Here is a 26,519-nt window from a genome sequence, read left to right as displayed (position 1 = left end):
GTATGCGCCGCGTAGCCAAGGATTACACCCAGCGTAGTCCGAGGCCACGCAACTATAAAAGGGGGGCGAGGGTCTCCGAATTTTTCACACATTTTCACACCAATACTCTTTCTCTCTCTAGTTTCTTTCTCTCTCTAAGTGCTATAAACCCCCTAAGCCCTAGTTAAACCCCTTAGCTCCCGAGGGAAGCCCCGAGGCTCCCGGAGTCCCGAGAAAAAGAGCCTTTCGGTTTCGAAACGCTGCTCCAATTAAGTTCCGGTTTTCGATAAAATTCGCTATAAATGTGCTACGCTTACGCAATTTTTAATATAGCTTTCAAATAATTATAGGAATGTTATTAGGTCCTTAAAATAATTATTTGGGCTATTATTATGAGTTATATTGAGTGTTATTAACGCTTAATAATAGTCAGACTAATTAATTTTTCGCGGTTATCGTTAGACTAAACCCTAGTGGTATTGGTACTAGGTTTTATCGAAGGAAAATCGTTTTGAGAGTATCGAAGCGCTGTCCGAGTGCTGAGTCATCACCTTTCAGGTGAGTGCATGGTCCCCTTCAACTTACACATAGATATGAAGTATTTACTACATGCTATGTGTGCATATTGTCTGTTTACTTGCTGTCTATGCTCGGTGAACGATTTTATACATGTTTTAAATGATTTAAACTGTATATATATATATATATATATATATATATATATATTTATATCTACGAAAATGTTGGGGTAAGACAAGGGTAGATGTAATAGATAAATTTGAGTTGGATGACGAGTTGAGAGGTAAAATAGACCGTGAGGTGAGGGTGAGAGGTGGACGATGTGAGAAGCTTTTTTCCCAAATGATGGCCCCGTCATTCAGCAGAGTATGGATGACAACCACGGACTCTTCTAGACAGTCCAGTGGAACACTAGCAGGCTCGCAACCTGTAGGTGTTGTGAACGACGTGTTCACTGGTGTACTCTAAAAACCCATTGATATGTATTGCGAGTGGACTCTCGAAAACGTTACTATTAATAAAACTCGGCAGAAGCACCTAAAGGACTCTACCTGCAGAAGCGCATAATAGAGAACTCGTAACCCCGGCAGATGCGCCTAAAGGACTATTTCGGCATATGCGCCCCATAGAGAATGTCACAATTTTGGTAGTTGCGCCCTAGTGACAGAACTAGCAGATTGTGCTTGACAGATGTGTCATTTACAACGATGGAATTCATACCTATTCCTTAGGATACTCCTTAGGAATGAATGAACAAGAAATAGCTGATTCTTAGGGTAGATCCTTAAGAATAAAGAAGATAATGAGGATGGGTAATTGGGTTAACTGTTTGATGATTAAACATAATAATTATATTATTGTGGGTTGAAAACCCTATGTACTCACCAGGTTTCCCAACCTGACCCACTCAGTTTATTTATATCACAGGTGACGATATGAAGTGACATTACACTGAGAGATTTAAAGAGATGTAGATCACTAGTGTAAATAATTGTAAGTTCTGTTTATGCTTATGTTTCTATATTAACGATGACATCCCAAACGTTTTAAAATGAAATAAATACGTTTCTTCGAAAATGTTTTAATAACATATTTATCATGTTTTTATGGGAACAAATTCCGCAACATTTTTATTAAAAGTACTCTTATTTTTATAAAGCATAAACAAAAAATAAGTCTTTTCTGGCCGTGAAAATTGGGATGTCACAGTTGGTATCAGAGCATTAGTTTAAGCGAACTAGGAATATGGATTTATTTCTAGACTTAAACTTAGAGTGCTAAGAGATGATTGTGAGGTGTGAGCACTAGATTATTTTAGGAATTGTGCCTAAAATGCTTTTATGTGCTAAATGCTTGTGCCTAATATGCTGTTATTTGTTCGGATCTATGGGTTGTTGCCGACCGGATCTGGAAACCTTATGTGTTTAGGATCCTAAGAGTTTAAATATGATATTAGAACTAGCATATAAACGTTTCGGAGTGATAAGGATGATTTAAACGTCAATCCTAAGTAAAGGTCTAGATTCACCTTATTCGGTGTATAGATCAAGATGGCAAGAACCCGTAGCGGAAACGTGAATGCAAATGGGAACCAAGATCAACCCCCAGCGATTGAGCAAATACCTGTTGTAGTAGCCGCTGCTGAGCCAATAACGATGGCCGGAGTGCAAGCGATGATCCAAGCAATGTTGGATCGTCAAATGGAGGAAACCAGACGTTTGCTCCAGCAAAATCGAGAGGAAGCGACCATTCAGATTGAACAACCTGAGTTGAACGAAGGGCAGACTGAGGAAGGAAACTACAGTGGGACTGTTGGTCAAGTCAACCCACCAATAGTTCGACAAAACAACCAAGACGACGAAGTTGAGAGGAATAGATGAAAGTACAAGGATTTTCTAACTTGCAATCCATCGAATTTCACTGGAAAGGAGGATCCGATCAGGGTCATGGATTGGATCTCGGAGATGGAATTAGCTTTCATGACGTGCGGTTGCAAGGGAAAACAACAGACCACATTTGCAGTGCGTCAGTTTCGAGGAGGTGCTATACGTTGGTGGAATACCTTGGGGAAGACTCTGAGCCCCAATGAGCCCCTGCAACTGACATGGGCAGAATTTCTGGTGCAATTCAAACGTAGGTACTGCTCAGCCCAAAATCTGCTCGAGCTAGAAAACCAATTCCTTACCTTGAAGAAAGGAAGCATGTATATACACCAAAAACTTCACAGAGAAGATGGAGTTCGCCTTACATCTTGTTCCGGATGAGCTGAAGAAAGTTGACAAGTATGCAAAAGGACTTCCATAGGAGTACGTGGTGCCAGTGCGTCGGGCACCTACTTTGGAGGCAGCTATCTGGGCTGCCAAGTCGGTTGAGGAAATGATCAAGGGAAGAGCCGCCAACAAGACCGAGGTTGGCGAAAAGAGGAAGTTTGAGGGGTCTGCGAAGCCCGATGAGAGAAGCAATTCCAGTACAAGGAAGTTTAGAGGATGAGGGAGTGAAGAAAGATGGTGCGAGAAGTGCAAAAAGAATCACTCTGGAAGATGCGGTGAGGAGGTGACTTGTTTCAAGTGTGGGAAGCATGGGCATTATGCCAACGAGTGTAAATTCAACAAAAGGGTGTGTTACGAATGTAACGAGGAAGGGAACTTCAAGCAAGATTGCCCAAAGAGAGAAAGGGCTACAAAGCCAAATGTGCCGCTAAAGCCAAAGGCGAGAGCATTTCAAATGATCCTCGACGAAGCAGATGACAATGCAAGGATTCAGGAATGAAGGCTTGACATCCGAAGGTCGAGTTATGAAGTAGCCATAGGATCATATGATGTAGCCTGTTAGAGGCATAGTCTAGGATGAACTTGAACACCTATGTAATAGTTTCAAGGAATAATAAAAACCCTCGTTTTGATATTTGATGTGTTAAGCTGTTATGTGATTTTCTTGTATGGTGACTTGGAAAAACTACGGGACAATACTTGGGACGAGTATGAGTAGGTGTGAAAGGTAGTAGAAGCCTATACTACCGGAAGCACAGGACTCACACTTGGATCGGGGAAAGTCACAAGGTTACCAAGAAGATAGTAATTGATTTCATTTTATTCAAGAATATCGTTACCATTGTTTCGGTAATGACTAAGAAGATTCTTGTTATCCCGACCCTAGTGGTCATATCACATTGAGTCCGACTACGATGAGTAGGTTACGTGGTTCAGAGAACCAAGTTTGATGTAACGTCCGACTTAAACCAAACGATTGAAATCGAAGCGATCAATAGAAGTATCGCGCTCGTTGTTAAAGAAGTTGGTGGCTAGAAATGCTACATGTTAAAATGTGATTATATCACATTAGACCATGAAGGAAGGCATATTCCTTTCTGGAATTTGACTCTGAGAGACCTAAGTCTAAGCGTTGCAACATACGATGATAGGTCATTAGAATATAACACATCGATCCATAGTAGTAATAAAAGAACTTATCTCAAGTTCGTATCCAGTGAGGATCGAGGTTGTGACTTGAAGGTCATAATTTGGAGTCTAGCCTGAGGTAGAGAGCAGGTGCACGATCGAGTACTGCTTACAGTCAATGAGTCTAAGAGATAAACTTGAAGGAATATAGAAGTTATAATTATTACCTAGGATGAAGAGATGATGTATGGAGTCATTATACGAGCCCTGTTTCGTTGATGATTCCGGGACGTAATCATCCTAAGGGGGAGATAATTGTAACGCCCGCAGATCCGGGCTAGTCAATTTAGAGGCAATAGGGGTCGAAAACGACTTTTCGACAAAAAGATTATTTAGAATAAATAATCTTAACCAAGTTGTAGAATATGTCACAAGGTTTCCGTACATATAAAGAACGCCGAAATCCGAGTTATAACGAAGAAGTTATGACTCGTCGAAGTTTCGCGACGGAACCGACACAGCACCGGGAAGCATAAATAGTAAATTTACGATAGGGCGAGATTTAGCCTTATCAATCTAAACGAAAGTCGTAGAATATGTTAAACTAAGAACATCGATAAAAAGAACGCCCAAATCTGACTTCGTATGAAGAAGTTATGATTTTTCGAAGTTTCGGACTAGCAGTCTACAACCCGAAATTCGAATATTAGATCGAACAGATTTTAGCCGACATGAACTAACGAGAATCGAAGATCTCGTTAAGTGTAGCGTAACCAGAAAAAGATGGGCGAAAACGGACGTCAGATGAAGAAGTTATGAGGATTTAACGGACCAATCCTGTCCCGGCCTGTTAATAATATAAAATTTGAAAATCAAATCAAAATTAGCCGACAGAGTCTAAACGAAAGTTGTAGAGTACGTTCCCACCTTCACGTGGATATAAAGAACGTCGAAAACGGAGCTCGTATGCCAAAGTTATGATTTTTAGAAGTCGGAAGGTGAATTTGCGAGACCTGTTGCGAGATTACTGACGTGGCACGATCCCAACCGTTGCTTGCTGCCCAAGGCCTCACTTTGGATGATGACACCTGGTGCGAGGGTTACGCCCAACGTAACCGAGGAACGCCTCGCATACGAGGTACACCCTGCATGCGAAGAAGGAACGCCCCGCGTAGTCGATCTGCTTGGTCCGAAGAGTAGCCACGTCGCGTTATCCGAAGCTCGCCATCTGGCATCCTTATCCGAGGAGTATGCGTCGCGTAGCCAAGGATTACACCCGGCGTAGTCCGAGGCCACGCAACTATAAAAGGGGGGCGAGGGTCTCCGAATTTTTCACACATTTTCACACCAATACTCTTTCTCTCTCTAGTTTCTTTCTCTCTCTAAGTGCTATAAACCCCCCTAAGCCCTAGTTAAACCCTTTAGCTCCCGAGGGAAGCCCCGAGGCTCCCGGAGTCCCGAGAAAAAGAGCCTTTCGGTTTCGAAACGCTGCTCTAATTAAGTTCCGGTTTTCGATAAAATTCGCTATAAGTGTGCTACGCTTACGCAATTTTTAATATAGCTTTCAAATAATTATAGGAATGTTATTAGGTCCTTAAAATAATTATTTGGGCTATTATTATGAGTTATATTGAGTGTTATTAACGCTTAATAATAGTCAGACTAATTAATTTTTCGCGGGTATAGTTAGACTAAACCCTAGTGGTATTGGTACTAGGTTTTATCGAAGGAAAATCGTTTTGAGAGTATCGAAGCGTTGTCCGAGTGCTGAGTCATCACCTTTCAGGTGAGTGTATGGTCCCCTTCAACTTACACATAGATATGAAGTATTTACTACATGCTATGTGTGCATATTGTCTGTTTACTTGCTTTATATGCTCGGTGAACGATTTTATACATGTTTTAAATGATTTAAACTGTATATATATATATATATATATATATATATATATATATATTTATTTATTTATTTATATCTACGAAAATGTTGGGGTAAGATATGGGTAGATGTAATAGATGAAATATGAGTTGGATGACGAGTTGAGAGGTAAAATAGACCGTGAGGTGAGGGTGAGAGGTGGACGATGTGAGAAGCTTTTTTCCCAAATGATGGCCCCGTCATTCAGCAGAGTATGGATGACAACCATGGACTCTTCTAGACAGTCCAGTGGAACACTAGCAGGCTCGCAACCTGTAGGTGTTGTGAACGACGTGTTCACTGGTGTACTATAAAAACCCATTGATATGTATTGCGAGTGGACTCTCGAAAACGATACTGTTAATAAAACTCGGTAGAAGCACCTAAAGGACTCTACCGGCAGAAGCGCCTAATAAAGAACTCATAACCCCGACAGATGCGCCTAAAGGACTATTTCGGCAGATGCGCCCCATAGAGAATGTCACAATTTTGGTAGTTGCGCCCTAGTGACAGAACTAGCAGATTGTGCTTGACAGATGTGTCATTTACAACGATGGAATTCATACCTATTCCTTAGGATACTCCTTAGGAATGAATGAACAAGAAATAGTTGATTCTTAGGGTAGATCCTTAAGAATAAAGAAGATAATGGGGATGGGTAATTGGGTTAACTGTTTGATGATTAAACATAATAATTATATTATTGTGGGTTGAAAACCCTATGTACTCACCAGGTTTCCCAACCTGACCCACTCAGTTTATTTATATCACAGGTGACGATATGAAGTGACGTTACACTGAGAGATTTAAAGAGATGTAGATCACTAGTGTAAATAATTGTAAGTTCTGTTTATGCTTATGTTTCTATATTAACGATGACATCCCAAACGTTTTAAAATGAAATAAATACGTTTCTTCGAAAATGTTTTAATAACGTATTTATCATGTTTTTATGGGAACAAATTCCGCAACATTTTTATTAAAAGAAGTACTCTGATTTTAATAAAGCATAAACAAAAAAATCAGTCTTTTCTGGCCGTGAAAATGAGGATGTCACACCCTGCGCTTTCACTGGCCTTCCCAAGGCAACTTTCCATAAACAACAAACCTTTCTTACTTTAATCAAGAATAAACCCTCTGCTGAAACTGCAATCCCAGCTACTCCCAACGCCGACCATCGCACCATTACCCACTGGATGATCTCACTTACTAAACTCTATTGCTGAAAGCTCCACTTAGTGTGAATTAGATAATCCTGTTTTCTCTTATCCGCCTTACAGATGAACCGAGAATACCCTGGTCCCAACCGATTTGCTATCAGCTAGAATACCGGTCACCCACCGGTTACAGAACACAAGAAAAAACTCTCAGTCGCTCTCAGCGACTCCCGAAGAAAACTTCGACTATCTGAACCACTCTATCTACCTAGCCATCCTGGCTCTAGAAGCCCTGGGATCCTTGATCCCCCTACTTCGACCCTACAGTCTCTACTAGGTCCCACCTACGTTGCTATAAGTACACGGGGCCCGCCCATGGGTCTCACCTGAACTGTACTTCAGAGAGGTCTCTACCACATGTCTCACCTATCTAGGGCTACGTAGACCCACGCCTCCTCGAATCTCAGTTCCCTATCCTTTCCTAAATCTTATCATGCTACCTAGGAGATACGGGACCTCACCCACACTCCTCTAATTAAGCTGCTAATGAATGTTTTGGCTTACCCGTAGTCTTACAACGCTTCCTCACTAACTCACTACTAAGGAGTGTTGCGACTCTCCCGCAGTCTTATATCCTGCCAAAATTCGTGCCTTGCCGGAAATATCCAACCTGGTTCCCAACCAGTCATCAACTAATTGTGGGGAAACGGACTCAATGTTAGAAAGTTTCCGAAACTCCCAACTCACATGCTCCTCAATCCAAGCAGCCACTTGAGCTGCATCTCCATTACCAAGAATGCGAACTCATCCTAGTCTCACACTTGCTTCTGCCTTTGGCCACTCAAGTGGCTCTCCTCCACTTCGAGTTGACTAGATCATCACAACTCACAGTTTGGAAGAATTCCTGGTTCTTCCTATCATCTTCTGGCCATACAGATGTCAGCCCACTATTACCACCGTCGGTGATCTACTGACCAATACCCAAACAATGTCTCCCTTGAAAACTAGAGAGACACTCCAGAGTCTCACACCTACATGCTACAGTTACTGCATCCTGAGTAACCTACTCTAAAAAGGGAATGACCTCTAACTACTATTCGAAAATCTAGGGTATGCAGATGGCATATAACTCAATCACAAGCAGACCACAAAATTCTGAATTACCTTTACTAATACCGATGCAGAACCATAACAATAAAATCATAAGAAAGGCTGATAGGGAAAAAGAAAGATACGCACCTGACACATCGGGGGCTGCTCGCGCCTCCTCTGAAACCAACTGATACGACCTGCTCCTCGCCGCAGGCGCCTCTACCCGACCCTGACGGTCGTCGATGATCCTCAATGTCACACGGGCAGGTGCCATCACCTGTCCTGCTGAAAGCAAACTCGGATGGGCCTTCTTGTGGCCCCTTTGACTGTAATGGAAACATATTAGGTTTGATCCTGGGTGGTGGTAGTGGTAAAATCTCTGCTAAAATGACCAATCCGACCGCACTTGCAGCAGCCTGAATCACCACCATTGCCGCTCCTTCACACACCCTCGTGCGTCCTTCCGCACTTGCCACAGTGGCCCCGGTCCTGATGACCCCTCGATCTAGAATCTGATGTCTTGGGCCTCTTACCCAAACCTATAGATACTTGAACCTCTGCTAACTTCCTCTTCTTCTCTGTCTCTAAATCAATCTCTCTCTCTGGGTCGAGCGATCCTATCTTCTAGCGTCTTGCAGTTGGACCGACTCACAAAATTACTGATATCTCTCCTCAACATCTCGTGATATCGAGCCTTCTTCATCTCCTCGTCCGCCACATACTACGGAAATAGAAGGGCTCTTTCCCTGAACTTGGCGGTGATCTCCTGTAACGCCCGTAGATCAGGGCTAGTCAATTTAAGGCCAATGAGCGTAAAAAAATTACTTTTTGATGGAATATTATTTTGAAGGAATAATCTTAACTAAGTTGTTATATATTTTACAAGGATTCCGTACATATAAAGAACGTTGAAATCCGAGTTATAACGAAGAAGTTATGACCCGCCGAAGTTTTGCGACAGAACCGGCACGACACAACGCGACGTAAATAGTGAATTTACGTTAGAGCGATATTTGGCCTTAGCGATCTAAATGAAAGTCTTAGAATACGTTAAACTGAGAGCGTGCATAAAAAGAACGTCTAAATCTGACTTCGTATGAGTAAGTTATGATTTTTCGAAGTTTTAGCATTAGTAGTGTGCAACCCGAAACTCGAGATTGAGGTCGAGTAATATTTATCCAAAACTTTCTAAATGATAATTGAAAATCTCATCAATAGTAGTCCAACGATAAAAAGACAGACGAAAACGGAGTTTAGATGAAGGAGTTATGAATTTCGAACGAAGTTTTCCTGTCCCGGCCTACTAAAAATAATATATTAATAATATATTAAAATTAAAGTCAAAATTAGCCAACAGAGTCTAAACGAGAGTTGTATATCATAATATCACCTTCGCGTCTATATAAAGAACGTCGAAAACGGAGTTCGTATACGAAAGTTATGAATTTCTGAAGTTCGGGCGTGAAACCCCAAAACTGTCAGGGTTCACGACGTGAAAACAGTGTTCATGACGTGAACTGACTTCTGACGCCTTCTGGAGCCTCCAGAGCAAGTGGACGAGTGACGAACACAGTGACCTACTGTGCTCACGACGTGAGTGCAGAAATTTCCCCCTATAAATAGATATCAAGGGTCAGCCGATTTTGGTTGCTCCGTCTCTTCTCTCTCACTCCGATACTCTCTCTAAGCCCTATTTTTACCCCCCGAAGCCTCGATATCATCCTGAGACCTGAAGCGAGTCCCGAAGCCCCGAAGATCTCGAGGAGAAAGGAGTTTTCGATTCGAAGCTCTGCGTGCGAAAAGCCAGGTATTTGAAGATATTCTAGTTTCACCGAAGAGCTACTACTCGTAGAGCCGTAGTGTTGTCTGATCATCTTCTGATCAAGTGAGTGTATAGTCGATTTCATAAACACGATCTTAGTACAAGTATTGGTTGAATGTATTATATATATGTTATTAGTGAGTGTATAGTTACTTTCTTCTAACATATAAGTATTAAATATTTGCTACGAAATACGTGTTATGTGTTTATATATTGTTGTTTATTTGAGATAAGCATGGAATGGATGTTTTATATAGGTTTTAAATGAGTTAAACTGTATATGTATGTTATATCTATAAATATATTGGGTAGAATATGGGTAGACGAATTAGTTGGTGTGTGATGACGGATGAGTTTGAGGATGAGACGAAAGACGAACCTTGGTAGCTATGGATTTAGTACCGTATAGACAAAAGTTGGTAGCTATGGATTTAGTACCGTATAGACAAAAGTTGGTAGCTATGGACTTAGTACCTACACTGGTAGCTATGGATTTAGTACTGTAAAGATAAACCTCGGTAGCTATGGATTTAGTACTGTATAGATAAACCTTGGTAGCTATGGATTTAGTACCGTATAGACGAACGCTGGTAGCTATGGATTTAGTACTGATAGATAGACGATGATAGCTATGAATTTAGTACTGTTAGATAGACGATGATAGCTATGGACTTAGTACCTGTTAGATAAACGTTGTTAGCTATGGACTTAGTACCTACACTGGTAGATACGGATTTAGTATCCGATGAATGAGCCATAGCAGCCATGGAATTAATGCTTTATGAAAGAACCTTGGCAGCTATTGTCTTAGTGCCAAATAAAGAATCCTGACAGCTATTGTTTTAGTGCCTAATAAAGAATCCTGGCAGCTATTGTCTTAGTGCCTAATACGGAATGAACGAATAGGTGACTCTTAGGGTAGACCCTTAAGAGTAAGGAAGATAATGGGGATGGGTTATTGGAATGATTGTTTGATGATTGAATATATATATATATATATATAATATTGTGGGTTGAAAACCCTATATGCTCACCAGGCTCCTAAGCCTGACCCACTCAGTTTTCTTTGTATTAAAGGTTGTGGCACAAGAGCATAAGTTGGCTAATGTAACGAGAGATAAGGATTATAGGCCCGTAGTTATAATTAACCGTGTAAGGTCTATGTTGTTCTGTTTATGCTTTTGGTCTGTATTGAACATGACATCCCGAGATTTTGTTATATAATGAAAATACATTTCTTTAAAGAAATGATTTGATAAATTCTTATCATGTTTTGTTTTGGGAACAAATTCCGAAACTGTTTTCTGTAAAAGATTACTCTGATTTTAAAAACAAAGCATAAACAAATCGGTCTTTTCTGGCCGTGAAATTGGGGATGTCACAGTTGGTATCAGAGCATTAGTTTAAGCGAACTAGGAATTTGTAGGATTTCTAGACTTAACCTTAGAATGCTAAGTGAAGATTGTGAGATGTTTGTCTATTATATTTTAGACACGAGCACTAGTTTATTTTAGGAAGGTTGCCTAAAATTCTTTTATGTGCTAAATGTTATATGTTGTCATATGTGATATTATTTGTTCGGATCTATGGTATGTTGCCGACCGGATCAAATCTCAAACATATACATACACATAAGACCCTCCGGTCTGCACATAGATACAACTCTAGGTAATTTATAGTGAGAAGACTCATCGCGGGTAACTAGGATAATCTCGAACTCGCAATACTAATCTAGCGTCCGCCTAGTCACATACACAATTTCCTCTAATTAATAACGGCTCTCAAAGGCTAGATTAATCCCTTCCTAATAATCCCTCAGAAGGGTAAAAGACCATTTTACCCCTACAAAGACCAAAAGTCCTAATGTTGACCAAAACCCTAAAAGTAAATGAAATTCAACAGAAGGCAGTACGCAGGGCGTACCAACACTTGTACGTGGGGCTTACTTCGGCTATCCAGAATCAAGGAACTCGAACCCCTACGCAACGCGTACTGGGATTACGCCCAACATAAGTCTCAGTTTAATACTCTCATGCTTTTTGGTCTGAATAGGTTAATACATAGGCTCATATCTCAGATCTAGGCACTCAACTGTCTCTTAAGCCATAAAGTCAAAACCTTTAAGCCTTTGCATGGTTGTGAAGGTCACCAATCACTCCAAACTCTTATCTTATTCCCTCATTAAGACCTTAACTCATGCATGGCTCAATATTAACGATCAAGATTGGATTTTTATGGATCAACAACACATTTTATACTGAAATGGGGCAGACCAAGGTTTATGGAGACCATTTACTCATAAAGTCTCCATCTTGGGACAAAACCCAAAAAAATGAGTCCCTAATGCACAAATCCAAATGATGAAGAAAGTTTTGAGCTTTTTACCTCCAAGTGATGCACCCACCTCTACAAAGCTCAGATCTAAACTTGCACTCTAACTTTAGCTTCCACAATGGCCCTCTCTTCTTCTTCACCAACACACAAAGAAAATTTCAAGCTCAAAAGCACACATACAGGCTTAGAACGAAGGTTAGCTCTTTCTTAGGGTTTCACTATCTGAAAATGGTGGCTGAGGTGAAGGCCATAACATTCCTTTTATAATGCTCATGCCTCATTTAGGGTTTTGAGTCTAAACACATTACGCTCAGTGTAAACTAAGGTACGCCCAGCGTACCGGGTAGAGTCTGCGTCCAATGTACGCTCATGAGTATGCGCAACGTACTCACTTGCAATACTTTTCTTTTTGGGGTTAAATTTGACGACTTGAAAAAGAAGAAGGGCTAAAGGGATGTACCTAAATCTTGGGGTGTTACAGTAGGGCTTCTCGCCACCTTTTCGTGGATATAAAGTTTGTCAAAAACGGACCTAAAATGAAGGAATTAGGGCACTTTGAAGATATTGACATAAATGGTCCCTTAATGGGAAAAACTGGCAAGTAGAGCCATGCATGCAAATGAGACACATGGGTACGCCCAACGTAAGCTGGGTTACGCCCAACGTAATGAGTCGCTTAGTCGCGGTTGTGCAGGGGCGTACGCCCAACATACGTCCAGTGTCCAGAGACCCTATTTTTAGGGTTTGCCACTATATAAGGAACATTATGCCCCAAGCCTCAGCCTCCATTTCACCCCTGGACAACTCCCACAGAAACCCTAATCATCTTGAGTGTTCTTGAAGTTTTTAAGGTCATTTTGAGTGCGTCTTAGTGTTCTTGGAGTGGATGGATCATCTTGAAGTCTCATAGATCGAGGAAGAGCTTTTGGATTCAAGTTGTCTAGCCCATTTGCAAGCCCCAGAAAGTATAATGCTTCTAACTTTCCTTATAGAAGCTTAGATCTAGATATAGGAAGTTTTGGATCTTTTAGAGGTCCAAAGATTGGACCTTTATGGTGTAACTGTTGGAATAGTGTCTAAGGCTGCAACTATATTAGACATGTATTTGACCCGATTGTGCATGGTCCTTTTGGGTTGCCTTCACCATAGCAACTTGATAGGATGATTTATTAAGAGAGAATAAATATTATTAATATATTATGAGAATAATATAAGGAATAATAATATTGTTATTTGATTAATATAAGTCATAAATTAATTAGTATTAATTTGGTGACTTAAAGAGATTAATTAAATAAGAGGGTATAAACTGTCAATTGTTTGATAGTTACACTTTAGACTGTAAATCCTTAAGAGATAGGGATTGGACGGATTCTAGAGCTTTGGATAGCTCAAAATCTTCCATGACTTATCTATGGTAAGGATTTGGATTGCTTTAAGGAAAGGATTATCCAACTAGGGTTTAAGGTGAAACCCTTAAGGAGTCTACAAGTATAAATAGACCCCATGGCATAGGGAAATCGACACCTCTTAAGAAGAAAGAAACCCTGGCCAAATCTTCCCTCTCCTCTCTCTCTCAAATCATCTTCTTTGCTTATTGGTGTTTGTAAGCCATTAGAGGAGTGACAATTGTGACTCTAGAGCTCCAAGACAACAAGATCAAACAAGAGTTTCAAAGGTATACTTCTAGATCTGATTTTGTATTGTTTTATACCTAATTAGTTGTTAGAAGTCTTGGATTCAAAGCATGTTTAATTAGAAAGCCTAGATCCAAGCATTAGGGTTTTGCATGCGCACATAGGAAAGTTCTTATGGTTAAAACCCATCAGTAACTTCGTCTCCAAGCTTGGGATTGCCACCCTTAGAGCTAAAAATGTCCCATGAGCAGTAAAGTCTCGATTTTAATGGTCCTTGTGAGCTATTACATGAGATCTAGCCTTTGTTATGGAAGTTTGTTGCCACCTTTTGAGTTTAGGTTTGTTTGGTGGAATGCAAGCCACCAAGTTAGTGACTTTATGGATTAAGACGTGGAAATGGACCACGATATGTGATTGTAGCTTCTGAAATGGAGTAATAAGCACTTAATGGAAAAATGTCTTAACAAAGGGAATTACATTGAGCGTACGTGAAGGTACGCCCAGCATACTCGTCACTTGGCCTGTACGCCTAGCGTACATGGGGAGTACGCCCAGCGTACTCATCAGAGTGGGCTTATGGTGATTTTGGGCCTCAGTATGGGCTGTGCTTGGGACTTTGGGCCTTAGTGGGTCAGCAAAAGTTAGGTTATTTAGGGCCAAGAATATGTTTGGGCTTAGGATAAGGCCTAGTAAAGGGATTGGGCCCAATGTAGCAAATTGGGTCACTAATGGACTTGGGGAGTTTGTTTAGTGTTGGGCCTTAGTTATGGACCAGGTTGGCCCAGGGGTAGAATGGTCATTCTACCCTATGATGGATTATTGGATTTGACTAAGTGTATTATGGTATGGATAGCTCGTAGAGCCGAAGGATCAGCATGCCAGGGATTTGTCAGACAACAGCCGATGGATTTTAGCAGGACAACAAGAGTGTTAGGTGAGTTTCCCTTTATATGGATGGGTCTACGGCCACAATGTCGGCCCATATAGTTATGAGTAGGAAGACCCAGGGGTTAGCCCTAGGAACTGTATGCTAGTATGATATTCCCGACCAAGGTCCGAGGTCGGGTGGGTGCCCAAGAAATGTTTGTATGAAAAAGTATACTTGTTGTCCGTGTGATACTTGGATGTGCCTGGTAGGGAGGTGAGTGTGGGCGAGGTCCCGTATCTCACCACTAGCAGAGTACAGATGGAGTTTCGTATCTCAGTAGTAGTATGGCAGGGGCGAGGCCCGAGATAGAATAATAGTGAGTGTGGGTGGGGGCCCGTATCTCACTATCAGTAGGAGTATGGACGGGGTTCCAACACTCATCACTAGCAGGACATGGGCGAGGCCCAAGACAGGCGAGGCCTTAGCACAGGAATGCAGTAGAGTAGTTATAGTTTATGTGTTATGCTATATGTTATATGTTTGTATATGTTAGTGGGCGGGGCCCAAAGGCGGGCGGGCCCATAGGCAGGCGGGGCCTAAGAGGTACAAATCTATTTACCGAGCGGGGCTCATAGTCAGGTGGGGCCTGGAGACGGGCAGGGCCCAAGTTAGCGATCGTGGCCCAGTACTTGAAGTATGTGGTTATGTGTATGGTATATGGTAGGTTGGGGGAAACTCACTAAGCTTCGTGCTTACAGTTTTTAGTTTTGGTTTCAGGTACTTCCAATAGTGGAGGGAAGAGCTCGGGGTGATTGCATGGCACACACCATTGTTTTATTCAGCCTGGGATGATTTACTCTGATAATAAGAATATGTTTTGATTGATACTCTGATTTGATGATATGAAATATGTTATGATTTGATAGCTATGTTTTGATAAATGATTTTAAAACGAAAATTTTAGACCTGATTTTTGGGATGTTACAAGTTGGTATCAGAGCCTTGGTTTGAGGGATTTGGACAGACTTTCGGGTGTGTCTGAACTCAAACTAAGGAATTGGATAGAAAATCTCAAAAGGAAAATTAATTTTTGTAAAGATGGATTTTGGGAAAAGAAAGAGTTTTAGAAAAGCGGAAAAGAATCTTGAAAAGAGAAAATAGGTGTGGTGCATGCAACCAGCCGAGCTCAAGTAAGTACCCCAAAATACCCATACAAGTTTATGTTATGATTATTAGTTAGTATAACAGCATGCTAGATTAGGACTGAGGATCTAGGAAGGATGCCTTATGTACCTGTTAGATGTGTATGAGCTTTATGAATTGCATGCTAGTACAGATTCTTATTATGTGGATAGAATTGCTTGAGTATGTTCTGGTAAGAATTTTTTCCTTTTGTCTGAATGCTACTTGCTTTGTGCTTTGTGGGAATCTGGGTGATGGGAGTTAGCCACTAGGTGAATACGTCAAGTCACATGTGATCAGGGTTGAATAATCTCAGAGTGCTGGATTTGGCCCTATTGCGCAGCTCTTGTCTGAGTCTAACCGTTGTAGGGACAAGTCATTTACTCGAAGGATTATCTGATCCTCATCACATGTGATGGTATTTAGGTAGTGGCTAAGTGGCATTATAAAGATACCTACGGTAGCTGAGGACTTTGTGTGGGTTGGAGGTCACCCTAGGGCAAGCCTAGGATGAATTTAGTGCTGGGAGCAGTAGTAGTAGTAAAAGGGACCTGGTGGAGTCGAAGCAGTTCTTGAGGAAAGTACGGATAGATGTGGAAGCTTGTATGAGCCCGTACTACTGAAAGCAGAGGATCTGTACTCGATTTAAGAAGGGTTGAGATGAGACCAGGAAACTTTTAGTGTGTGTAGGAATGATCCCTCAGCAATGATGAGTATTTTGATAGTTATTGTGATGTGTTTTCAGTATGGTAACATTGCGTGAGAGATCAGTGGGCGGATCAGGCACCGGAGAGGGATCAGGCTCGGGTTCAGGGACCGAGCAGCTCGAGGAGTGGTTGAGAGAGTTTGTATCACCTGAGATCACGTGCAGTATATTAGACCAGACTCCTGTGATCTTTGGCACGGTTAAGGAGGGTATACTAGAGATTTTGGATGAGTGGCTTGGAGCCTTTCGCTCAAAGATGATGGCTTTGGTATGAGCGCGTACCTTGACATTTCGAGAGTTTAGAGCTTGTAGAGCCCCATATTATCATGGGGATAGGGACCCCATTGCTAGCAGCAGGTGGTTGGCCAATGTTGCCAACGCTTTCCACACGAGCCGGTGTCCCGAGGGGGACAAGGTCAGACTCGCCTCCTGTCTTCTGAATGACAGAGCGTGGGATTGGTGGGAGGAGATTGGTCATGCCTTGGGGGATAATTCCACGTTGGACGTGATGAAATGGAGTGATTTTTCGGCCAGGTTCAGGGAGGAGTTTGCACAAGTTATTGAGGTGCAGCAGATGGCACGGGAGTTTCAGGACCTCCTGCAGACTATTGAGACAGTGGTGAAAATCACCGCCAAGTTTAGGGAGAGGGCTCTTCTCGTTCCACAGTATATGGAGGACGAGGAGACGAAGAAATACCGATATCACGAGATGCTAAGGAGTAACATCAGGCAGTTTGTAAGCAGATCCAGCTGCAAAACGCTGGAGGATATGATTGCACGGGCTAGAGAGACGGAGATTGACCTGGATCAGATCAGGAAGAGGAAGCCATATGAGATTCAGGTAGCCACGAGTTCGGGCAAGAGACCCAAGGGGTTAGATTCAAGACCGAGGGATTATCAGAGCCGCAGCCGATGCGGGAAGTGTGGCAAGACGCACGAGGGTGCGTGTAGGAGTGGTGGTGGTGGTGATGCAGGCTGCTTCAAGTGCGGCCGGACTGGTCATTTCAGTAGGGATTATACTACTACCACCACTCAGGGATCAGACTTTATATGTTTTCGTTGCAGTAAGAGGGGCTACAAGAAGGCCCGGTGCCCGAGGTTGCTTTTGGCAGGACAGGTGATGGCACCTACCCCTGCGACTTTGAGGATCACGGACGACCGTCAGGGCTGAGCAGAGGCACCTGCGGTAGGGATTGGGGCTTTCTAGTTGTCTATAGTGGAGGCGCGAGCAGCACCGGGCGTTGTAGGTGAGTATCATTTGATTTTATGTCAGTTTTATTCTTGATCACATGGTTATGATGCTGAAATTATGTTAAGTGAATGTATGTTATGATTTATTCCTGTTGTGTTCGGATTATATGCCATCTGCATACCATGGGTTTTGGTCGGTAGTTCATAGTAGTACCCTCTTTTCTAGCCGGTTCTTAAGATGCAGTTGTAGTAGCAGGTGTGAGTGGGGGGTTCAGGAAGTGTCTTATTAGTTTTCAAGAGTGGTACAGTATTGGTGTCGGTTGTTTCTAGTAGTGGCAAGTGTTGGATGTCAGCAGATTGACCCCTATTGGTAGAGAGAAGGTTTGGGAATCCTTCTTAAGTTTGGGAATGTAGTGACTAGTCGAATCAAAGTGGAGGAGACCTATTCCAGAAGTTAGGAGCGGGAGTAAGTGCAATTTGGGATGCCTTTGGATTAGTAGCCAGTGGTTGAGACAGAATGGAGAGCGTAGTAGGACTGTGGGATAGCCGCAACATCTCCCAGTAGCGACTTTGTAAGGAAAGTGATGTAAGACTGCGGGTAAGCCGCAAGATTCATTAGCAGTTTAGTTAGCGGAGTGTGGGCGGGGGCCCGTATCTCCTAGTCCGCAGAGTGTGCGCAGAGGCCCGTATCTCCTAGTTAGCAAGGTAAGGATCAGAAAAGGGTAGTTTGTTGAGATTAGTATGGAGTTGGTCTGCGTAGTCCTAGAGAGGTGAGACCTTGGGAGAGGCCGCTCTAGGATACAGTTGGGTGAGACCTGTGGGCGAGGCCTGTATGTTAGTAGCAGCATATGTGAGACCTAGGAGCAAGATTGCTCAGTAGCATGGCCGGGTGAGACCCGTGAGGTTATAGCAGTGCATGTGGGACCTGGTAAGGACCTTAGAGTCAAGATAGGGGATCGAGGATCCCAATAATTATAGTGCCAAAGTGGCAGAGTAGATAAAGCAGCTTGGATAGCCGAAGTTTCTTCGGAAGTCGTGAGGAGCGACTAAGAGATTTGTGCTGGGCGTAGTAACAGGTGGAAGTCCAGTAACCCAGATATGGACAGATTAGTTAGGACCAAGGTGGTCTTAGTTCATCCGGAAGGCGGATAAGGGACATCAGAGTTTTCAGTTAGTGGTGGTAATGAAAAGAGAAGTATGGTATGAGGCAGCTAGTTGACCGAGGAGTGCTACGCCTCTCATAGCAGGGTAAATAATCTCAGAGGGAAGGGTTTGTCCCTGTTGCGCAGTTCTCGTATGAGTCTAACCGTTGCAGGGAGGAATCTTTTACTCGAAGGATTATCTGATCCATTCGCTGGGTTGGGTGCTTAGCACTAAGTTATGGTAGTAAGAAGCATTCAGTTTGTATCGGCAGTAGTGGCCAACACTGGGAGTGGCTGGAGTAATGGATACCGTGAAGGGTATGTCCTTCACAGGGATAGAGGAGGTAGTTAGTTATGGAACGTTTCCTTGGGAAGGCCAGTAAAGGCGCAAGGAAAAAGGGGGTGAACCCATAGGATGTTCAGCATAGGTACTCGAGGAGTACCGGAAGGATCATCGGATGAGTAAGAGCCATGTCCTCGGGATTAGTTTTTTCGGAATGACTGGACGGGAGGTCAAGGGAAGTGGTCCTTCAGGGATCGAACCCAGCAGGTGACGTATGCATCAATTAGGGATGTGGCGAGTATGGTATGGAATAGTGGGACATAGCAGACTTCGAGGACGAAGTCTAGTTTAAGTGGGGGAGAGTTGTAACGCCCTGTTCTAAAAGTATTCGTTCGTGGATTTCAGAAACCAAAGCTAGGGGCGCTTTGGTCATTTATGGGATTGGAGTTAATATTGCCATATTTATATATATTTTTAGGCAATATTTATTTACATTTCTATTAATATTTTGGTCATTTGCATAGAATAATGGTACTTATAAGTTTAAATTGTTATTTTGCAGCCAAATAGAAGCATCTTCGAAGATAGGGACTGAAATTGACAGAATATGGAACTTTGGAGGATTGAAGAAAAGAAGAACGGAAAATCACCCAGAAGATGTACTCACGACGTGAACAATTCATGGTTCACGACGTGAGTGGAGAGTTCTAGAGGATATGCATGCGGGTGGAGGAGTCCTTGCCGAACACGGTTACCTCATATTCACGACGTGAATCCTTATGGTTCATGACGTGAACTCGGGAAATCAGAAAATTATAAATTCCCTTGCCCATTACGATTTGAAAGACTTTTGGCTGAAGGAAGAGGTTCCAGGAGGCGATTTCCAACATAAGTAAGGTTCTGGAAAAAGGGTTCTCAACACCAAAAGAGTGAAGGTCCATAATTAGTTTACTTGTTTGATACTTATGAACGTGTTTTCTTATTTGAGTTGTGTTTATGTGTTAGTTGCAATTATGAGCAGCTGAATCTAGCTACTCTTATCTAGCTAGATGAAACTTCTAACTTATGAATAGCTTAATTTTATATGGATTTATTTAGTTGGCGATTTGCTTGTGTTTGATTTATTGTTACCTCGCTTGTTTATGTTTGTTGCTTTAGTTGCTTAAATTCATGTTATGTGTAGCTTAGTGACCATTAACTGCATGAAGTTGATAACCTAGTAATTTAGTGAACATTAAATTGCTAAAGCTAGGATCAACCAAAATCTTAGTTAGTAATTGAAGTTATAAATTTTGTTGTGCTAGAGAACATAGATTATGACCATGATTGTGTTTGCATGATAAATCTTACATAGCATATTCATAAACATATTTGGTTCTCTATTTAATTGTGTGTGACCATACATAGTTTTACATGAATTAATTAACTATTGGTAAATTTAGACCTAAATTACTAATATAATAATAATAATAACCTACTTAATAATTCATAATTATTAACTAGCCATAATGACGAAGTGGATTCGAACTAGATAAGAGTGTTTTTAATTATTGATTGAATTTGAGTTAAGTTAGTCTGATCTTGCAAAATCAGATAAAACCCCTTTTAGCTTGTTAATAATTAGGTGAATTTAGTAGTAAATAGATTAATTAATAACACCGTTCCCTGTGATCGACACCCGACTTACCCAAGCTATATTGTAATCTGACTAGGTACACTGTCTATAAGTGCGTAGTTAGTCTAAGTTTGTTTGGTTATAAATATTAAAATTAGTGGGTACTTCCGTTCACATCAAGTTTTTGGTGCCGTTGCCGGGGAACGACTTAGTTAACTATTAGTTTGTTTGCTTTAAATTAATCGATCCTTTTTGTAGGGTAAAACTTGCAAGAAGTTACTTTTTTGTTTTAATTTTTTTTTTCTGCATTACAGAACTCACGACGTGAATCTTTAAGATTCACGACGTGAGAACTGAAGTCCTTAGTTTTGTTTATTTTAGTTCGTTTTTTTTCTTAGTTCAGTTTTACGTTTTATCCTTTTTGTTTTATTTCAGGAGTTCATGACCAGAGGTTCTAACACACCTTTGGTGCCACCACTCGAAGATTCGAGTCTTCAGTTTACAAAAAGAAGGATAAGAGCGTGAAAGAAGAGCAAACACCAAAGAAAACGCCTTTACAAGAATTCATGTCAGTGTTCTCAAAGAAGTCAGGGAAGAAAACGGGGGAGTGAAGTTCATCTTCAAAGAACAAGAGCAAGCTTGAACACTTAAATCAAAAACCTGTCCAAACTGAGTCCGAATACGATACCGAGCCTGAATTTGAATTACATACAAGTGAACCCGAGAACGAGCCAAGGAACGAGATGGCAAATATTGAAGAATGTCTATGGAAGCTTACAAAAAAAGAATTCGAGATGACGTTGGTCCAGGCTTAGTACAACCTGCCATTCCTGCCACTGCCACATTCGAGTTGAAAGGACATATCCTTTCCGCACTAAAGGATATCCCATTCTATGGAAAAGATCATGAGGATGCATTCAAGCACTTAGATGAAGTGAACGACATTGCTGATTACTTTAATGTCTCGAATGTTAACAAAGATACCGTCTTGCTAAGGATGCTTCCCGTTACTTTTAAAGGAGCTGCAAAGGATTGGTTAAAAGCACTTCCACCTGGTACAATAACTACTTGGGCTCAAATGCGTGAGCAGTTTCTAGACCAATTCTGTCCACCATCCAAGATAGCTAAACTCAAGAAGGTAATAGGCAATTTTGAGCAAAACCCGGGGGAGTCACTTTAAGAAGCATGGGAGCGTTACAAGTGTTTGTTAAGGAATTGTCCTCAACATGACCTTAACATTCAACAAGAAGTGTCCATATTCTATGATGGGGTCAATGCGATGACAAGACAACTCCTTGATTCTCAAGGACCACTTACAAAGAAAAATCTAGGCGAAGTCAAGGAATTAGTTGAAGAATTTGCAAAACATTCTCGTGAATACCACAATCCAAGGAATGAAAGCATGAAAGGAGTTGGGGGTGCACAACCTGAAGAGATGGATGCTGTGATGGCAATGCTCAACACTATGGATAGGAGATTGACCCAAATGGACCAATCAATTCATGCAATTCGAGTTGGTTGCTAGAGGTGTAGTGGCCCACATTTGACAAAAGATTGAAACTTGGATGAATATGGAAACAAGAAAGCTCAAGTTTGCTACTCAAGTGGGGACAAGTATGATGAAGACTGGAGGAAACCAAAGAAAGAGTGGATTCCTTATGATGAATACAAGAAGCAAAAGGAAGAAAAATATAGACAAATTGGCAGAGGATTCTACCAAAGAGAGCAACCACTAGCTGAGAAGAAATCAAAATCAGAGACCTTGTTGATGAAATTTATGGAAGCTTAAGAAAAAAGGCATGATGCTACTGACACCGCAATGGAAGAACAAAGAACTATAATGAAGAATCATCACGCATAGATGATAGATCAGCATGCATTAATAAAAAAAATCAGCAAGCCTCCATCAATATTCTTGAAGTACAACTTGGTCAACTTTCCGCTTTGGTTAATGAGAAGATGTTCCCGAAAAATCCTGAAAAGAAGACCCAATCTCACGTAATGGCCATATATATTGAAGAAGAGGCGATTTCCGAGTTCCTAGAAGCCTTAGAAGTGGAGCCACAGCAGCCCGATTCAAAGCCAAAGAAGCCGAAGCTCGAAATTGAAGATATTGCTGAAATACAGAGTTCATCGTGAGCCCGCTATGCTCACGTCGTGGGCTCGGTCTGAACAGAAGAAATCCGTATCTATTCCAGCTTATAAACCACCTTTGCCATTCTCGTCTAGAGCTAATCTCAGTCCACTGGAGAGAGAACATCTGGAGTTTGTCAAGCAATTGATGGGTATTCATATTAATACTCCTTTTATTGATTCACTTGCAAAAGTTCCAGAATATGCTAAGTTCCTACAAGACTTGTTAGACACTCGTCAGCAATTAAAGGAGAATTCTAAGGTAATTCTAAGTGAACAAAGCTTAAGGGCTGTGTTGGGAGAGATACCTAAGAAGATGGGAGATCCTGGACGCCTCACTATCCATGTGAGTTTGGTAATAAGTTGAAGACATATGCTTTAGCCGATTCTGGGGCTAGCATTAATTTGATGCCTTTCTCGTTTTATCAAAAGTAAAATATTCAGAAAATGAAGGGTACTAAAATGACAATTCACATGGAAAATCATTCAGTGACCCACCCAAGAGGGATAGTAGAAGACATCCTAGTTAAAATTGGGAAATTCGTTTTTCCAGTTGATTTTGTGGTGTTGGATATGAAAGAAGTTCCCAATGCTCCAATTATTCTTGGAGCCCTGGTTGATATACGCGAGTCCAAGCTCACCTTGAGAGTTGGGGATGAGAAGTAAATTTTGGAATAGAAGATGGTTTCCAAGGGAGTGATGTTCAAGAAGAGGTTTTCAACATTGATGAAGAGAATGAACTTGAAGAATTAGAGAAGCTCATGGAAGAAGAAATCAAAACAATTCAACAAGTTAAAAGAACAAAACCGAGAGCATCTGTTCCATTTTTAGTTGAAGTCATTGCCTACACGAATCCAACTTCTTGGGTAAGCAAGGAAGATGATGAGATGTCGAGTGATGAAGAGGAGGTTACTTCAAAAGTAACAAGTCCAGTGGTGAAAGAAGAGAAGGATCCTATGGAGCTTAAAAATGATGAAAAGTTGAAGATTCAAGGGATCAAACGCAAGCTCGATGGAAATGAAGTCAAGGCTAAAAAAGAGAATTCTAAAAAGGCGTATATTCGTCGAGTGCAAGCTTACAAAAGGCGTTTCAAGGAGCAAAAGATCCTGGTAGTGGATTCTTCTGACGAGTCGACGTAGGAGGTACGGAGTCCGGCTCAAGACTCCTAAAAAAGAAGCGCTTATCGGGAGGCAACCCGAGTTTGGTTTGCGTTTTTTTCTTTTCTTTTTCTTTTTAGTTTTTGCATAGAAACATAGATCATATCATCCAACTTACTTTATTCATAATTAAACATTGAGTGTGGGGTCCCTAAAAAAATGAAGTGGTAATAATTAAGAATATAGTTAATAGACAAACTTGGAATTAATAAAAAAATTGGCATGCAGTATTCACGACGTGAATCAGTATGATTCACGATGTGAGTTCTGAATGAACCGGACAATATATCGTTGATACATATCAGCCCATTAAATTAAATGGCCCAAGACTAATCCACTATTGATGTAGAATGATTGGCCCAAAATTAAGCCCAGACAGGACTCACGACGTGAATTCTTAAAAATTCATGACGTGAACAGTAATAGACACAGGACCACAGATTAAAGAACATAGAATCTCTTTGACCAATTCATTCTTTATTCCCATGAAGTGAACGAGAAATTTGGTCCCCCTTGCTCTGATTTTGGCCGACATACATTCTACTTTCGTTTTTGCTTATGTAATCCTTCGATTTAAGGTAATACTTCTTTATTCGCATGACTAGTTCTTCTTTAATAGTTGAAACTTAGGGTTAGGGTTTGTATTTAGTTGAAATGTCGAAAGTATTCCCTAAAAATCCCGTAATAGCTTTAGAATGTTGACGATTTGTGGTTGGAATTAGCATAGTAGTAAACCCCAAACATTGTATTGGCTCGAATTCTACAGAAAATGGATAGTTTCAGTTTGCAGGTCCGGAACTCACGACGTGAATTCCGGACTGGACAGATTCATGTTTTTTTTTTTTTTTTTTTTTTTTTTTTTTTTTTTTTTTTTTTTTTTTTTTCAGTTTCTAGTTTGTTTGGTTGTTTCTTTCGGCTGTGTTGTTTGTTTGTTTGTTGTTGTTGTTTTTTTTTTTTTTTTTTTTTTTTTTTTTTTTTTTTTTTTTTTTTTTTGCAGAAATGGGTCCTAGAAGGGAGGTGCCTATTGGAGTGGCAGGTTTACACCCATTTTATACTTTCCCAACTTCAATTTCTCAAGGGGTCTTGACCCGATGGAATAATAGATTGTGTGGAGTTTTTCTCCACGGTGACATTCCACGAGAATGTTATCAGCTAGCATTGGTCTTTCGTCTCAGAGGGGAGTACCGGGAATGTAGCCTCATTGAGTTTTCGTGGAGGGTTGGGATTTATAATCCCCAAGAGGCAATGACTCCCAAGTGTGACATGTTTTTGAGGGAGGCATCTCGAGGGTATGTTGATGGTGTTATTGGGTATGATTTTTGGCATAATATTGCCTCCGGGATATTCAATTCCGGAGTGTCCCCCGAGAGCAGCATTCGGTCTCCTATTCACCGTCTACTCCACCGACTGATCACTTTCTCAATTAATCACAGAAGGCATGGGGACAAAGTAAAAAAGCAGAATCTCTTCTTTTTATGGTGCATTTTGCAGCCGGGAGTGTGCCAACATTCCCTACTTTTAGCACACTTCTTGGCTGGCTCTGCTGTCAGTTCTCGCCCCGGGAGCCCTATTTGTGGACGGAAATTCATTACCCAGTTGGCCTGATCGTATGGGTTGCTGGTTTCCGATATCACTCGTTCCATGACTCGCATGGATGGTCATGATTTTAACATGGGGTATTTGGAGACCATGCGGGTGGTCCAAAATTTTGGAACCCATTGGGGTATTGTGGAGTCAGATGATGAGGGTGGTGAGCAGCAGGGTGACCAACCCGAACCACATCAAAGGCCAAGGCGGAGGAACGTGAGAGGACGGGGAGAGAGAGGGCAGCCAATGCATCCACCCGCACCCATGGTAGGATCACATATTGGGGATGATATGGCTGGGTATTTCGATCAGCTCTCTTTAAGTCTTAAATGGATTGGAGGGAATATGGAGAATTTGGTTCGACATTTCCATGTGGAGCAGCCTCCTCACTTAGGGTATCATTACCCAATTTGCCCGTGGTGTACGGAGTATCGTGGACAAGGAGGAGATGGGACAGGAACTAGTGGAGCTCGAGGTGAAGAGGAGGATGATTGATCTCTAGTTGTTCTTATTTATTTTAGTTTTTAGTTTTTATTTTGTTTGGTTGTGATTTGTTGGTTTGGAAACTTTGTATGGATTGTTAAACACTTGGATTACTATTATGTTAGTTTTATTTCCTTTTGGTTGTTTGAACTACAGCTTGCTAAGGAGTCTTAGGAAGGGAGTAAAGTCAAGGGTTGTGAGAGTCTAGTCAAGAGTGTTACAAGTCTAGATTTAAGAGTCGAGACCCACAATTAAAAATAAGTGTGGGGTGAGTCGAGAGAGAATATGAAATTAGCAAGGAGTCATACAACTTTCG

The 26,519-nt window shown here is 41.4% G+C and overlaps 1 protein-coding gene and 1 non-coding gene across 2 annotated transcripts; one reads left to right on the top strand and one right to left on the bottom strand.

The window, feature by feature from the left end:
* Positions 1-21,969: 21,969 nt before the first annotated feature.
* On the bottom strand, positions 21,970-22,076 carry LOC145060792 (small nucleolar RNA R71). Its single transcript, XR_013686975.1, has one exon. It is a non-coding gene; the product is annotated as a small nucleolar RNA R71 (small nucleolar RNA).
* Positions 22,077-22,989: 913 nt separating this feature from the next.
* On the top strand, positions 22,990-23,642 carry LOC145060378 (uncharacterized). The gene is made up of 2 exons (XM_079008059.1): positions 22,990-23,331; positions 23,421-23,642. Exons 1-2 carry the CDS (start codon positions 22,990-22,992, stop codon positions 23,640-23,642), a joined length of 564 nt encoding a protein of 187 aa, XP_078864185.1.
* The last annotated feature ends 2,877 nt before the right edge of the window (positions 23,643-26,519 follow it).

This window comes from Lactuca serriola, chromosome 6, assembly GCF_051521515.1.
Source record: "Lactuca serriola cultivar US96UC23 chromosome 6, Lser_US96UC23_V15, whole genome shotgun sequence".
In the NCBI taxonomy this organism is placed as follows: domain Eukaryota; kingdom Viridiplantae; phylum Streptophyta; class Magnoliopsida; order Asterales; family Asteraceae; genus Lactuca; species Lactuca serriola.
Note: the sequence above shows the minus strand (reverse complement) of the source record. Positions and strands in the feature narration are given on the sequence as shown.

Bases quoted from the DNA above. Each gene is read 5' to 3' on its own strand.
- LOC145060378 (XM_079008059.1), top strand. From the start codon at position 22,990: ATGCTCACGTCGTGGGCTCGGTCTGAACAGAAGAAATCCGTATCTATT. The intron at 23,332-23,420 runs GTAATAAGTTGA...TAAAATATTCAG, and splicing joins TCACTATCCATGTGAGTTTG to AAAATGAAGGGTACTAAAAT.